We start from the raw sequence: 17,336 nt of genomic DNA on the forward strand, positions 1-17,336 counted from the left end.
ATCTTAATCCTTGGAGCTAACACAAGATCTTTGTCCTCGCAGCATAAAACATGATCTTAGTCCTGGGAGCTAACACAAGATCTTAGTCCTGGCAGGTAACACAAAATCTTAGTACTGGGAGCTAACACATGATCTTAGTCCTGGCAGCTAAAACATGATCTTAGTCCTGGGAGCTAACACAAGATCTTAGTCCTGACAGCTAACACAAAATATTAGTCTTGGGAGCTAACGCATGATCTTAGGCCTGGGAGCTAACACAAGCTCCTAGTCCTGGTAGCTAGCACATGATCTTAGTCCTGGCAGCTAACACAATATCTTAGTCCTGGGAGCTAACACAATATCTTAGTACTGAGAGCTAACACAATATCTTAGTCCTGGGAGCTAACACAAGCTCCTAGTCCTGGGAGCTAACACAAGCTCCTAGTCCTGGGATTTAACACAAGCTCCTAGTCCTGGGAGTTAACACAAGCTCCTAGTCCTGGGAGCTAACACAATATCTTAGTCCTGGGAGCTAACACAAGCTCCTAGTCCTGGGAGTTAACACAAGCTCCTAGTCCTGGGAGCTAACACAATATCTTAGTCCTGGGAGCTAACACAAGCTCCTAGTCCTGGGAGCTAACACAAGCTCCTAGTCCTGGGAGCTAACACAATATCTTAGTCCTGGGAGCTAACACAAGCTCCTAATCCTGGGAGCTAACACAAGCTCCTAGTCCTGGGAGCTAACACAATATCTTAGTCCTGGGAGCTAACACAAGCTCCTAGTCCTGGGAGCTAACACAAGCTCCTAGTCCTGGGAGCTAACACAAGCTCCTAGTCCTGGGAGTTAACACAAGCTCCTAGTCCTGGGAGCTAACACAATATCTTAGTCCTGGGAGCTAACACAATATCTTAGTCCTGGGAGCTAACACAAGCTCCTAATCCTGGGAGCTAACACAAGCTCCTAGTCCTGGGAGCTAACACAATATCTTAGTCCTGGGAGCTAACACAAGCTCCTAGTCCTGGGAGCTAACACAAGCTCCTAGTCCTGGGAGCTAACACAAGCTCCTAGTCCTGGGAGCTAACACGTCTTCAGGCATTTAATACAAGTGTAGTTCACTGAAACCCCTCCATTACAATGGCAGACAGTAGAGATTGTGAATATTTAATATTCCCACATGTTATCTGACCAAGACAGAGGAGATGAGATTCTAATGGAAGTGAGTTGTGATAGGGAGTGAATCTGCTCTGTGTGTGTGTGTGTGTGTGTGTGTGTGTGTGTGTGTGTGTGTGTGTGTGTGTGTGTGTGTGTGTGTGTGTGTGTGTGTGTGTGTGTGTGTGTGTGTTTGTGTGTGTGAAGCAGGGGTCACTCTCACCCTTCGGTTGTGTGACTTCATCGCTCTGCAGCGTGGGATTCTGGGTAGTGGGCATAGAAGTCTGACATTGCCCTTCTCTCTGAGTGACTCATATCTCACTCTCACACACACACGCACAGACACACACACACACAATATAACATGGATACATACTGTATCTATGGGGGGGGAGTTACACATGTACAATGCTAAGGGTGGCCTTGTAGAGGGGCACTTCCTCTGGTACAGTCCAATCCATCTTAGGGCCATGGCCACTCATACTGTATTAAATACCAGCGTGACTGTTAATGTAAATATATTCAATTAAACAACTATTTCGTACTCTTTCTCTGCTACTGTATGACTCATTTCCTAGTATTTTTCTCACTTCCCCTGTCAGGTTGTTACTACTGCTGCTGTATACTGTATACTGTATGGTTTGAAACTTAACATAATATTTTCAACTTAAAATACAGTTATTATACTGTAATAATGACCAGCATTATACACAGTTAAAAACATTGAAAATAAATAAATAAGGCATGAAAGGTCAGAGTGAAATGAATGAATCTCCACTTAATATCCAAAATAAAATATCATCATGGCTGTCGGTCTCCTGCGTGAACTGAACACATACAATACACCCACTAGACGTTTTTCATCAGAGATCATATGATTATTCAGATTGATTCAAACTATGACAGATCATCAGTCTATGAACTCTATGAGCTTGGAGAGGTACTTCTCACCATCTTCCTTGTTGGTTTGTTTGTGGCCTCTCCCTCTCTCTCTCTCTCTCTCTCTCTCTCTCTCTCTCTGTCTCTCTCTCTCTCTCTCTCTCTCTCTCTCTCTCTCTCTCTCTCTCTCTCTCTCTCTCTCTGACTCTGTCCCTCCGTGGGTATCATATACCCTCTAGACCAGGGATGGGAAACTTTGATGGGGGCCGCAATGGCTCTTGGGTCAGCCTACCAACCTCCAAACTCACACATGCGATCAGAGCCACAAGTTTGCTTGACATCACATGTTTTTGTTGCAGTTTTACTGTCAGTGAGTGCCATATAGCAAGTGGAAAACTGTTGATGCACAAACAAGTTGCACCTTGTGTATTCCACATTTTTACCCCCCCGGCTCCTATGCCCATGTATATCATGATTACTAGTGCCAGGAGTTGTGAACTGACCATAAAATACAGATACATCATGACTATCTCAACTGTTACAGTAGGTCACAGGCATAGTAGCCTAGCTAGCCAACCCTGACTTTAGCCTGCTTATAACCATTTTGTCTCTGCTATCTGCATTACAATGCTTTAAAAAAAACTCTAGAAACTCTAAATTGTCGTGATTTTTCAGTGGAAATGTCACCGCTGAATATCAAGTCACTTTTTATACTAGGAGTGATGGTTGTTGGAACTTGTTGCCGCAGCTCCCACAGGTCATTTCCCCCACGCATTCCATCTCCTTGTCCAGCCAGAGCAATTACTGGCCAAATGAAAGGGCCTCAAGCAGAAGATGTGGGAAACAACGACATTACTTCATATGATGGGCCTATTATATGGCAATATATGGGTAAATGTTACCCGACCAGACCGAACAAAAAAACATAAACATTGTTTGAAATCATCTATAGGCTATAGATAGCAGTGGGGGCTGGTGGGAGGAGCTGTAGGAGGACGGGCTCATTGTATTGGCTGGAATGGAATTATTGGAACCGTATCCAACACATCAAACCTATGAAAACTACATGTTTAACTCCGTTCCATTAATTCAATTCCAGCTATTACAATGAGCCCGTCCTTCTATAGCTCCTCCCACCAGCCTCTGCTGATCGATAAAGGAGGACGGGCTCATTGTAATAGCTGGAATTGAAATAGCTGGAATTGAATCTATCTACCTTACAAGCTATTTAGACTACTTAAAGTCAGCTAAACAGGAACAAAAGGAAGATGGCCCACAGATTAGGGTTATTTTCCAGTAGGCCTACCTATTGAATTGTAAAATAGGCTAGTTTACAGTATAGCAGGCTACATAGGCCTAAAATAGGATCATATCAATTTGGTTAACGGTATCTCGGGTATCCTAAACAAGAGCTCTTAGAAATGATATAGCTAGCCTATGCCTCTCTCTGTTTATAGGCTATTGAACAGGACGAGTGGAGGAACCGGGCGCGCTTCAGAGTGCGAAAGTGACGTCACGAAGTGCCATTCGGCTGTGGGAGGGGGAGGGGGTATATAACTAAATAATAGATTACTGGTCACGTGGTGTAAGCAGGCTTCTGAATGATTTAAAAGGCTCTCGCCTCCCACCGCCTCCTGGTGATGCGCGAGATGCTACTGCTGCTGAAGAGAGAGAAGGAGAAGAGAGAGAGGGAAGAGAAAGAGAGAGGAGAGAGAGGCAGAGAGAGCGAGTAAGGGCGAGCGAGAGAGGAGAGAGAGAGACTGCAACAGCAGCCGACATGGAGCTTGAGCCTTTCCGGGGGACGGCGAGCATCCTCTAATCTGCCAGGGTCACGGTAGAATACGTAAGTGAATTTGTTTCTCATCCTTTCTCTCCATCTCTGTCCCACTCTCACTCTCCCTGTCTGTGTCGTCATGGTTTATGTGTGTGTGAAAATGGCGTATTTGACCCGCGGTATGTATGTGTGTCCTGCAGTTGATCGCGCAGTTGTTTGATGATAAAATGTTTCATTCTTGAGTCACACCTGCTCGGCGTGCGTGTGCATGTGTATGTGTTGGAGGTGGGAGCTCGCATCCCGGTTGTAGCTGCAGTAGACACCAGGAGAGAGAGAGAGGAGAGGAAGATACGATTGGGTTATTACATAAACCCGACATAAAGGTATTTGTTTATCAACAGCTAGAGTAAATGTTGAAATCTGCCTGATATCATCACGTAGTAGGCTACATCTCATCTGATCGCTATTTTATCATAGAAGGACCTTTAGATAGATATAAGGCTACTCTCTGCTGTGTGTGTGTGTGTGTGTGTGTGTGTGTGTGTGTGTGTGTGTGTGTGTGTGTGTGTGTGTGTGTGTGTGTGTGTGTGTGTGTGTGTGTGTGTGTGTGTGAAAGAGAGAGACCTTATCATCCGTTTTATAGCATCATGTCTGCATGGGTAGGGTGCACGCCCATGTGCACGCCCATGTGCACGCCTATCCTCTGCAAGAATCAGGCTGTCTTTTTCTATAGATGATAGCCTGCGTGTGGAGGGGGGGGACCTGAACTTGTGTTGTTGGGGAAACTCTTGGGAGCAGATTTGTTGGGAGGTACAGGATAGGGTAGGGTAGGGTTGGATAAGGTAAGGATAGGGTCGGATAGGGTAGGGTAAGGATAGGGTAGGGTAAGGATAGCGTAGGATAGGGTAGGGTAAGGATAGGGTAGGATAGGGTAGGGTTGGATAAGGTAAGGATAGGATAGGGTCGGATAGGGTAAGGGTAGGATAGGGTAGGGTTGGATAATGTAAGGATAGGATAGGGAGGATAGGGTAGGGTAGGGTAGGGTTGGATAAGGTAAGGATAGGGTAGGGTAGGGATAGGATAGGATAGGGTAAGGATAGGACAGGGTAGGGTGAGGATAGGGTAGGGTTGGATAAGGTAAGGATATGATAGGGAAGGATAGGGTAGGGTTGGATAAGGTAAGGATAGGGTAGGATAGGGTAAGGGTAGGGTAGGATAGGATGGGGTAAGGATAGGGTAGGATAGGGTAAGGATAGGGTAGGATAGGGTAGGGTTGGATAAGGTAAGGATAGGGTTGGATAAGGTAAGGATAGGGTAGGATAGGGTAACGATAGGGTAGGATAGGGTTGGATAAGGTAAGGATAGGGTAGGATAGGGTTGGATAAGGTAAGGATAGGGTAAGGATAGGGTAGGATAAGGTAGTTACTGTATATTATTGTGTTATAACTTTCCATCCTCTCTGGGTTTGAGAATGAAACAGATAGTAGAGAGAGAGAGGGATCAAAGGGAGCTCTGTAACTGCAGTATTGTGATCAGAGCCTTCACACACATTCCTCTCTCTGTCTGAGAAGCCAAAAGCTGGAAACATTGATTTCAATTATTTAGGGCTGAGGTTTAAACACACACGCACACACTGAGATGTTGAGACAGGTCTGTGTGTCAGAAAGCCTGGAGCCTGAGAACAAGCTCATCTCTATTTACATGTCATGAGAGTTCTCTATCTCTTTCTCTCTCTCTCTTCATCACCCATTCTTCCCCATGTTCCTTTTCTTCCTCTACCACTCTTCCTCATCCATTCTCCCCACTCTCTGCTCTCTCACTTCTTTACATCTCCCTCTGTCCCTCTCTCCCTTTCTCTCTCCTTCCATCTGTGTGGTGCTGGCCGTGGTGCTGAAAGCAGCAGTCGTTAACAGGACTGGGTGGTTCAAGTCCTGAATGCTGATTGGTTGACAGCTGTGGTATATCAGACCGTATACCATGTGTATGACAAGACATTTATTTTTACTGCTTTAATTACGTTGGTGACCAGTTTATAATTGCAATAAGGCACCTCGGGGGTTTGTGGTATATGGCCAATATACCACGGCTAAGGGCTGTATCCAGGCACTCTGAGTTGCGTTGTGCCTAAGAACAGCACTTTGCCGTGGTGTACTGGCCATATACCCCATCCCCTCGGGCCTTATTGCTAAAATATGGTGTTGATGAAGTCTTGATAATAGTTATGCCTGTTATGTTGTATTAGTTTGGCTACATTCCCATCATGACAAGGAAGATCACAAGATGAGTTTAACCCTCAATAATTCCCCTCCTGTCATGGCTAGATGTCACGGGGAGTATCGACTGCTCCCTATAAGCTTGTTTGTAATGGATTTAGATCAATCCTTCTGTCAACAGGTGTGTGTTTGTATGTGTGTGTAATGCGTAATGATGAAACATCACTGAGCCACAGGTTGCAGCTGTGTGTGTGTGTGTATGTGTGTTAGTGTGTTTGTGTGTGTTTGTGTTCCCTTATACTGTCTAAATGTTTGTTTGCGCAAAGTGCCCTTTTCTTGATTGCTTGATAGATTGTTGTGTGTGTGTGTGTGTGTGTGTTTATAGATGATCTCATAAACCTTGTTCTATTGCATGTGTGACTCACCCTCTCACAAGAACACACACAACCTGATTTGGTTTGTGAATGGCAGATAGCCTCACTGACGTCACGGAGCCTGTCTGTGCATAAAAGCTAGTACAATCAACCTCCACACACACACGCGCGCGCGCGTGCGTGCGCACGCGCACACACATCACCATCACAGAGCCATCTGCATCTCCGTCATCAGCAGCACACCCCCTACCAGACTACAGGCCACGTAGATACATAGAAAGATAGAGAGCGAGTGGAAGGGGGAATAAACTCTGGGCCCTAGTGATGTGTACAGCGTATTGGTGTGGTTACTAATCCTTTTAGATGTGTGTCACAGTTTGGCAATATGGTTACTATAGTTATCAGATACAAGGCCATCCAAAGGAACACAGATTCAGAGGGACAGAGAGAGAGAGAGAGAGAGAGAGAGAGAGAGGAGAGAGGGGGGAGAGGGAAAGGAGAGAGAGGAGAGAGAGAGGGGGAAAGAGGAGAGAGAGAGAGATGGAGGGCTGCGTTCCATCTGTCTTTCCCACTCTCACTACACTCTTGAACTCAGCACTGGAGAGAGAAAGAGAGAGAGAGACTGAAAGAAAGGAAGAGAGAGAGAACCTTTCTCCTGAGTCAGGTCCTATACTCAATGATGACATACCCTCTCTCTGACTCTGACCTACTCAGAAGTCCAGTGGTTGCCATATCAGAACATTGCCAGTTGCCAGATTGGACTGAATCGGTTGCCAGATTGGACTGAATGAGGCTCTTATCTTTATTAAGGTACTGAGTTCCAGAAGCTGAATCAGGATATACGTTCTGTCAATCAGACAGAATGTTGGCTGGAACACACAGCTAACCACTCTCTTACAACAATGAATCATGCCCATTGATTGGCTGATTGATTAACAATAATTTATTATTATGGTGGATGACTAGGAAACCAGATGACAGACAGATGGATGGATAGGCATGCCAACAGGCAGACGGACGGACAGACAGACCGATCGAAAGACAGAGGACGGCTGGACATTGTAATGGGCTGTTTACACCTGTTCTTCTAGTTAGGGAGGACAGATCCTATTGCATTGTGTTTGAGATCAATACTGTGTCTGATGGGAACAGATGAGCTGTTTTATCAGTCTGCTGCTCATCCCTCCATCATCATCCCTCCTCTCTTATCCTTTATGTTCTATTATCCACACTCTGCAGAGACAATAGCTGCCATGCCCACCTCTCTCCTGTATTGTGCCTTGTTTGGTGGTTAAACTGAAACGCGCGCACACAAACACACACACACACACACACACACACACACACACACACACACACACACACACACAACCACTGTGGTTAAACAGCTGGGTAATTGCAGGCCTCGTTTAAGTGGTTGATGGCTGAGAGGCGTGTGTGTGTAGTGTTCGATGATTGAGTAGTGCTCGATGATTGAGAGGTGCGTTGGCCCACTTTACATAAATGACTTCTCTTCCTGAGTGCAGACAGAGGGGGAATAATAGTGAATTAAACAGAGAAAGAGAAAGCTCATTGAAAGAGGGAAAGAGGTTGTCAGTAATAGCAGTCATCAGAGCAGGTTATTTTCCTACCCGGGACGCACATACTGACTGTGTATTAACTCCTGTTCACTTTAGACCAAATGGTTTCACTCAATCATCTTCTATGAGTGCAGTCGTTGACTGACTGGGCGGAGGACAAGGGGATTGGTTGATCGAAGGTTGAATCCGTGACTGTGTCTCAAATAGAGCCCTGTTCCCTCTATAGGGCTCTACTTTTGACCAGTACTCTGGACTAAGTGCACTATGTCGGGAATAGGGTGCCATTTGGGACGTACCAGCCTGTAATTATTTGTCTATGGCTGTAATTATATTGTGTGTGCTTGTGTGGGTCTGTAACAGAACAATGTGTTCTGTCAGATTGGGGGGAGTGGAGGAGTTGAGTCCTTACAGTCCATCAGCTCTCAGGTCAGATCTAATCAGGAAGTGATGATGACTCAGGAAGTTACAACCAACACAGTCATCTGGAACGCATGCAAGCACACACACACACATACCACATACAGACGGATATGAACTGTCCTCTATGGCGTGGTGTTATGAGATGGTTGCTATAACAACAGGTCTACAAGGACCAGCTGATAATTAGTTCTCTGTGTTCAGGTATAAACTCATTCTGGAAGACACACCTCGCTGTGTGTATGTGGTGTGTATGTGTGTGTGTGTTTACAGTAAAGGATGGATAACCAGCCACATCTTCCCCAATGTGACTGTAACTGTCAAACAGCTGTGGACAAGACACAGACATGGTGTCATATGCTATCAGCTGTATTGTACTGTATGTGTAAAAACATGGGATTTTCTGTTACAGATTGACACCTGAGACAACAGAGAACACTTCTATATCACCATGAAGCACTGCTGACACCCCCCCCCCCCTCACCTGACTACCAGAGAGAAGACACTTTATCACCATGAAGCACTGCTGACAACCCCCCTCACCTGACTACCAGAGAGAAGACACTATCTTCCTCCCATCCTCTCTCCCACTCAGCCCATCTTCACAAGGATAAACGTTATTTACGAGAGTGGGAAAGGTGAACGCCGGAGGATAAAATAGAAGAAAAGCTAAAGCCCTCTCTTGACCCTTGACCTCTAACCACTGACCTGTGACCTCAGTATGTCAGGTCTGCGTGGTAAGCTGCAGCGTGTCCAGTGGCGGGCAGGATGGCACACCTTCACCTCCAGAGTCCTCAGGACCAAACCAGTAGAGAGCATGTTGGACTCTGGGACAGGTAGGTGTTTACAGGGGGGCCTCTAGGGGCGTGAATGAAGGTGGGAATGTGTGTGTGTGTGTGTGGATATATGTGTGTGGGTGTGTGGGTTATATTAACGTGTGTTTTATGTTAAGGTGTGTGTTTGTATGCTAATGTAAGTGTGTGTGTACAGGTGGTACCAGCAGCCATGGCACCAAACTAGCGAGGGTGTTGTCCACGGTAGACCTGGTGTCACTAGGGGTGGGCAGCTGCGTTGGCACGGGGATGTACGTGGTCTCTGGGCTGGTTGCTAAGGAGATGGCCGGACCTGGCGTCATCGTCTCCTTCATCATCGCTGCTGTCGCCTCTATACTGTCAGGTAATGACACACACACACACACACACACACACACACACACACACACACACACACACACACACACACAGCTACGTGATATTTGTGTGTCTCCCCTTCAGGAGTGTGTTATGCTGAATTTGGGGTTCGCGTTCCCAAGACAACAGGCTCAGCCTACACCTACAGCTACGTGACAGTGGGGGAGTGTGTGGCCTTTTTCATTGGCTGGAACCTGATCCTGGAGTACCTGATTGGTACAGCCGCGGGGGCGTCGGCTCTCAGCAGCATGGCGGACTCACTAGCCAATAAAAGCATCTCTACGTTTATGACTACACACATCGGAACACTCAACGGCCTGGGTGAGTCTGGAGGGGGGAGGAGAGGGGAGGGAGGGGGTGGAGAAGGGAGGAGGGTGTGTGCTGTATATCTGTGTGGGTGTGTGTGGTGTTTCCAGTAGCTGTGACATAATCTTCCCTGAGACCTGGGCTGTGTCCAGCGTAGAAATGTAGTGCGTTGAACAGCCATGCCTTTCTGACAGTTAGAGTAATAATACAAGTCAGTAGGGTTCACCTTCCTGAATGTGAGCCTGACGTCTAGAGTGGCTAGCAGTATAGGAACAGACAGTGAAAGCTCATTCCTTAACATAACAGATGATCACTACTTTTTCTGTTTGTGGATTGTAGCGAGGGTTATGCTACAGTGTTGTGACAGTTGTGTGACAGCCTAGGAACTGTCAAAACAGACAGAGGGAGACAAAATCTCTCTGACAGGAAAAGGAAATGGTAACTTTCCAACCGTTGGCCATCTAGCCTGCCATCCATTCCCTCTGCTCTCTCTCACACACACACACACACACACACACACACACACACACACACACACACACACTGTTGGCACGGTGCATGACTGTTGACAGTGTGTGTTCATGTGTGTTCTGCTGGTTCCGTTTTTGGTAATGGTGGGGCCCAGGTATCTAATGTAAGCTCTGTTACAGTAAACTATTAAATAAGCCCTCGTGTGAACCATTTCAACTTTGAGCCTGTTTCTTATGCTGTTTCTTATTTCTTATGAGGTCTAAAGGCAATAGACACTAAAATGTCTGCAGGTCCAGACAACCTGGGCCCCTACCTCTTAAAGATAGCAGCTGGTATTATTACTGAACCTGTGGCTCACATTTTCAACTTGAGTCAATCAATTCCATACCCAGCATTTGAAAATCAGCTTATGTCCTCCCACTGCTAAAGGGTGAAGATCCCTCAGATCTAATAACTATCGTCCTGTCTCCCAACTCCCTATCCTGGCCAAAGGGGTTAGGACTGTGGCGTTCACGATATTTCGTCAGCCGGTGATTGTCAAGCAAATAACTGTCAGTCTCACGGTCTCACGGTAATTGACCATTAATTAACATGAACACATTTAGCATCTCCTGGCTTCCATACATTTTTAAAAGTCTATTAAATCCATGTAATACAGCCTACATTTTCCACCATAATTTGCAAATAAATTCATAAAAAATCCTACAATGTGATTTTCTGGATTTTTTTTCCTCATTTTGTCTGTCATAGTTGAAGTGTCCCTATGATGAAAATTACAGGCCTCTCTCATCTTTTTAAGTGGGAGAACTTGCACAATTGGTGGCTGGCTAAATACTTGTTTGCCCCACTGTATGTCAGTTAGGCTCTACACCCCTTGTAAAGCGGATTAATGTGCTTCATTTAAAAAAGTTATTTGGCCACTTTAGTTGTGATACAAACCTTACTAAAACATATAGGCTTATGGGCTTTGCGACTATGATTTGAACAAGTCACCAAAAAAAGGCATTGTTTCTTATACTGGGCGTCATCCACAAGTGATAATACAGATGAAGTTGGAAGTTTACATGCTCTTAGGTTGGAGTCATTAAAACTCCTTTTTCAACCACTCCACACATTTCTTGTTAACAAACTATAGTTTTGGCAAGTCGGTTAGGACATCTACTTTGTGCATGACACAAGAAATTCTTCCATCGATTGATTATAGACAGAATATTTTACTTAAAATTCACTGTATCACAATTCCAGTGGGTCAGAAGTTTACATACACAGTTGACTGCGCCTTTAAACAATTCCAGAAAATGATGTCATTGCTTTAGAAACTTCTGATAGGCTAATCGACAACATTTGAGTCAATTTGAGGTGTACCTGTGGCTGTATTTCAAGGCCTACCTTCAAACTCAATGCCTCTTTGCTTGACATCATTGGAAAATCAAAAGAAATCAGCCAAGACCTCAGAAAACAATTGTAGTCCTCCACAAGTCTGGTTCTTCCTTGGGAGGAATTTCCAAACGCCTGAAGGTACCACATTCATCTGTACAAACAGTAGTATGCCAGTATAAACACCATGTGACCATGCAGCGTCATACCGCTCAGGAAGGAGCGTTCTGTCTCCTAGAGATGAATGTACTTTGGTGCGAAAAGTGCAAATCAATCCCAGAACAACAGCAAAAGGACCTTGTGAAGATGCAGGAGGAAACAGGTACAAAAGTATCTATATCCACAGTAAAACAAGTTCTATAAGGACATAACCTGTAAGGCCGCTCAGCAAGAAAGAAGCCACTTCTCCAAAACCGTCATTAAAAAGCCAGACTACTGCTTGCAACTGCACATGAGGACAAAGATTTTACTTTTTGGAGAAATGTCCTCTGGTCTGATGAAACAAAAATAGAACGATTTGGCCATAATGACCATCGTTATGTTTGGAGGAAAAAGGGGGAGGCTTGCAAGCCGAAGATCACCAACCCAACTGTGAAGCACGAGGGTGGCAGCATCATGTTGTGGAGGTGCTTTTCTGCAGGAGGGACTGGTGCACTTCACAAAATAGATGGCATCTTGAGGAATGAAATTATGTGGATATATGGAAGCAATATCTCAAGACATCAGTCAGGAAGTTAAAGCTTGGTTGAAAATGGGTCTTCCAAATGGACAATGACCCCAAGCATACTTCTAAAGTTGTGGCAAAATGGCTCAAGGACAACAAAGTCAAAGTATTGGAGTGGCCATCACAAAGCCCTGACCTCAATCCTATAGAAGATTTGTGGGCAGAACTAAAAAAGCATGTGTGAGTAAGGAGGTCTACAAACCTGACTCAGTCACACCAGCTCTGTCAGGAGGAATGGGCCAAAATTCACCCAACTTATTGTGGGAAGCTTGTGGAAGGCTACCTGAAACGTTTGACCCAAGTTAAACAATTTAAAGGCAATGCTACCAAATACTAATTGAGTGTATATAAATATATGTCATCTCTGCACGTATATAGTGAATGGAGGATGCTTTTCCCCATGGTTTATTTTCATGCCAGTCAGATAGGCTATACTCCTGTTGTAAAGAGAAGCAATGTGCTTAATATTAGGAAAGTTGAGAAATAAATATAGTAGGCCTAGCCTATAGAAAGCTGATGGGATCCTCCTCTTTTTAATAGAAGCCATCCCTCTGTTTTCTCACACAATTGCATAGCCTATAGAAATGTTGTGCAACATGAGCTCTCATGAAGTGTTTGATTAGATTTTCGAATACTTTTGCATTAATGTCAGAGTGATTAGAGGGACAATAAAGTGCTGAGTACCAGGCAGTTAGCAAGTTTGGTAGGCTACTAACGACCAGCAGCAACATCAGAGCTTGGAGAAGCCTAATTACCCTAACTAAACAGTCTTGTGGAATTTGACTGCCATCATGACTCGTGACCGCCGGTGTGGCGGTAATACCGTAACAGCCCTAAGAGGGGTCACCGTAACAGCCCTAAGAGGGGTTCAGTCTGGCTTTAGATTGGGGCACAGCACTACAACTGCAGCTATAGAAGTGGCAAATTACATCATAAATGCACTTGATAAAATGCAGCATTGTGCTGCTCTGTTTGTTGATATATCAAAGGCATTTGATTCAGTTGACCATGAATTGTTGCTAGCTAGATTCAGTAACATTGGTCTCAGTGAAGGGGCAGTAAATTGGTTTAGGAACTATCTTTCTGGTAGAACACAATATGTATGTACTGACAATCACAAGTCTATCTTTCTTGAGATGAATATGTGCCCCAGGGTTCCAGTCTACAATCCATGCTTCATCTAGATGTGTTCGTGCCACTGAATGAATTTACATTTTTTATGGGAGACTCTGTTACAGAGGAGTGTAAATGCTTATTTTAAATCTGGATCATGTTGTTGTATTGTATTATATTGTTGTATGTTTTAATTATGTAATTGATTGTTGCTGCCTTCTTGGCCAGGTCTCCCTTGAAAAGGAGTCTCTGGGTCTGAATGGGCTTTTCCTGGTTAAATAAAGGTTAAATAAAAAATGTATGTTTACCTCCCGGTGTGGTGTGTATTTAACCCTCCCTCCCTCAACTACTTCTTCCCATCCCTCTCACCCTCGCTCTCTGCTCCCCCTCCCTCCCTCTCCCCATCCCTCTCACCCTCACTCTCTGCTCCCCCTCCCTCCCTCTCCCCATCCCTCTCACCCTCACTCTCTGCTCCCCCTCCCTCCCTCTCCCCATCCCTCTCACCCTCACTCTCTGCTCCCCCTCCCTCCCTCTCCCCATCCCTCTCACCTTCACTCTCTGCTCCCCCTCCCTCCCTCTCCCCATCCCTCTCTCCCTCACTCTCTGCTCCCCCATCCCTCCCTCTCCCCATCCCTCTCACCTTCGCTCACTCTGCTCCCCCTCCCTCCCTCTCCCCATCCCTCTCTCCCTCGCTCTCTGCTCCCCCTCCCTCCCTCTCCCCATCCCTCTCTCCCTCGCTCTCTGCTCCCCCTTCCCTCCCTCTCCCCATCCCTCTCTCCCTCGCTCTCTGCTCCCCCTCCCTCCCTCTCCCCCATCCCTCTCTCCCTCGCTCTCTGCTCCCCCTCCCTCCCTCTCCCCATCCCTCTCTCCCTCGCTCTCTGCTCCCCCTCCCTCCCTCTCCCCATCCCTCTCTCCCTCGTTCTCCCCTCTGCTCCAACTCGCTCCCTCCCTCCCTCCTCCCCTCCCTCTCTCCCTTCCTCTCCCCTCTGCTCTCCCTCACTCTTTCCCTCCCTCCCTCCCTCCTCCTCTCCCTCCACTCCCCTCTAGGTAAAGGAGAGCAGTCGTACCCAGACCTCCTGGCCCTGCTGATAGCAGTGATAGTGACAGTGATCGTGGCCCTGGGGGTGAAGAACTCAGTAGGGTTTAATAATGTGTTGAATGTGATCAACCTGATGGTGTGGGTCTTCATGATGGTGGCCGGACTCTTCTTCGTTAACGGACACAACTGGGACGATGGAAGGTTCTTACCCTTCGGGTGGTCAGGGGTGAGACACACAAACAGACGTGTATACATATGCACACCCTATTACACACATACATTGGCAGGCATGCAGATATGCAATGAATTGTGATATTCAACTCATTAGTCAACTTCTCCTAGTTTACTAGCTAGGTTTAGTGTTTTAACACAGCCTTTAACCACTGTCTCTCTTGTGTGTGTTTATACCAGGTGATGCAGGGAGCGGCAACATGTTTCTATGCCTTCATAGGGTTTGACATCATCGCTACAACAGGAGAGGAAGCCAAGAGCCCCAACACCTCTATACCCTATGCTATTACTGTTTCCCTCATCACCTGCCTTACTGCATACGTCTCTGTGAGTACACACACACATACACACACACACACACACACACACACACACACACACACACACACACACACACACACATACATACACACACACACACACACATACACATACACATACACACACACACACACACACATACACATTCACACACACACACACATACACACACACACGCATACACACTTCCGGCGCCGACAGAGATGGCCGCCTCGCTTCGCGTTCCTAGGAAACTATGCAGTTTTTGGTTTTTTTACGTGTTATTTCTTACATTAGTACCCCAGGTCATCTTAGGTTTCATTACATACAGTCGAGAAGAACTACTGAATATAAGATCAGCGTCAACTCACCATCAGTACGACCAAGAATATGTTTTCCGCGACGCGGATCCTGTGTTCTGCCTTACAAACAGGACAACGGAATGGATCGCATGCAGCGACCCAAGAAAACGACTCCGAAAAAGAGGGAAACGTAGCGGTCTTCTGGTCAGACTCCGGACAAGGGCACATCGCGCACCACTCCCCAGCATTCTTCTTGCCAATGTCCAGTCTCTTGACAACAAGGTTGATGAAATCCGAGCAAGGGTAGCATTCCAGAGGGACATCAGAGACTGCAATGTTCTCTGCTTCACGGAAACATGGCTTACTGGGAAGACGCTATCCGATGAGCCAACGGGTTTCTCCACGCATCGCGCCGACAGAAACAAACATCTTTCTGGTAAGAAGAGCGGCGGGGGCGTATGCCTCATGACTAACGAGACATGGTGTGATGAAGGAAACATACAGGAACTCAAATCCTTCTGTTCACCTGATTTAGAATTCCTCACAATCAAATGTAGACCGCATTATCTTCAAGAGAATTCTCTTCGATTATAATCACAGCCGTATATATCCCCCCCAAGCAGACACATCGATGGCTCTGAACGAACTTTATTTAACTCTTTGCAAACTGAAACCATTTATCCGGAGGCTGCATTCATTGTAGCTGGGGATTTTAACAAAGCTAATCTGAAAACAAGACTCCCTAAATTTTATCAGCATATCGATTGCGCAACCAGGGGTGGTAAAACCTTGGATCATTGTTACTCTAACTTCCGCGACGCATATAAAGCCCTGCCCCGCCCCCTTCGGAAAAGCTGACCACGACTCCATTTTGTTGATCCCTGCCTACAGGCAGAAACTTAAACAAGAGGCTCCCACGCTGAGGTCTGTCCAACGCTGGTCAGACCAAGCTGACTCCACACCCAAGACTGCTTCCATCACGTGGACTGGGACATGTTTCGTATTACCAGATGGAAATATTGACAATACGCTGATTCGGTGTGCGAGTTCATTAGAACGTCATGTCGTTCCCATAGCAACGATAAAAACATTCGAAACTGAAAGCCAACCACTGCTTTTAATCAGGGCAAGGTGTCTGGTAACATGTCCGAATATAAACAATGCAGCTATTCCCTCCGCAAGGCTATTAAACAAGCTAAGCGTCAGTACAGAGACAAAGTGGAATCTCAATTCAATGGCTCAGACACAAGAGGCATGTGGCAGGGTCTACAGTCAATCACGGACTACAAGAAGAAACCCAGCCCAGTCACGGACCAGGATGTCTTGCTCCCAGGCAGACTAAATAACTTTTTTGCCCGCTTTGAGGACAATACAGTGCCACTGACACGGCCTGCAACGAAAACATGCGGTCTCTCCTTCACTGCAGCCGAGGTGAGTAAGACATTTAAACGTGTTAACCCTCGCAAGGCTGCAGGCCCAGACGGCATCCCCAGCCGCGCCCTCAGAGCATGCGCAGACCAGCTGGCCGGTGTGTTTACGGACATATTCAATCAATCCCTATACCAGTCTGCTGTTCCCACATGCTTCAAGAGGGCCACCATTGTTCCTGTTCCCAAGAAAGCTAAGGTAACTGAGCTAAACGACTACCGCCCCGTAGCACTCACTTCCGTCATCATGAAGTGCTTTGAGAGACTAGTCAAGGACCATATCACCTCCACCCTACCTGACACCCTAGACCCACTCCAATTTGCTTACCGCCCAAATAGGTCCACAGACGATGCAATCTCAACCACACTGCACACTGCCCTAACCCACCTGGACAAGAGGAATACCTATGTGAGAATGCTGTTCATCGACTACAGCTCGGCATTCAACACCATAGTACCCTCCAAGCTCGTCATCAAGCTCGAGACCCTG

The 17,336-nt window shown here is 46.2% G+C and overlaps 1 protein-coding gene across 1 annotated transcript in view; it reads left to right on the top strand.

Moving 5' to 3' along the window:
* Positions 1-3,664: 3,664 nt before the first annotated feature.
* LOC115122445 (probable cationic amino acid transporter) overlaps positions 3,665-17,336 on the top strand; it is a 22,764-nt gene continuing 9,092 nt past the window's right edge. The window contains exons 1-6 of the mRNA XM_065018873.1: positions 3,665-3,851; positions 8,779-9,202; positions 9,357-9,542; positions 9,641-9,877; positions 14,595-14,812; positions 14,998-15,144. Of these exons, the coding sequence (XP_064874945.1) occupies positions 9,088-9,202; positions 9,357-9,542; positions 9,641-9,877; positions 14,595-14,812; positions 14,998-15,144 (903 nt within the window). The 5' untranslated portion in view covers positions 3,665-3,851; positions 8,779-9,087. The remainder of the gene's footprint in view (positions 3,852-8,778; positions 9,203-9,356; positions 9,543-9,640; positions 9,878-14,594; positions 14,813-14,997; positions 15,145-17,336) is intronic.

This window comes from Oncorhynchus nerka, linkage group LG5, assembly GCF_034236695.1.
Source record: "Oncorhynchus nerka isolate Pitt River linkage group LG5, Oner_Uvic_2.0, whole genome shotgun sequence".
Taxonomy (NCBI): Eukaryota; Metazoa; Chordata; class Actinopteri; order Salmoniformes; family Salmonidae; genus Oncorhynchus; species Oncorhynchus nerka.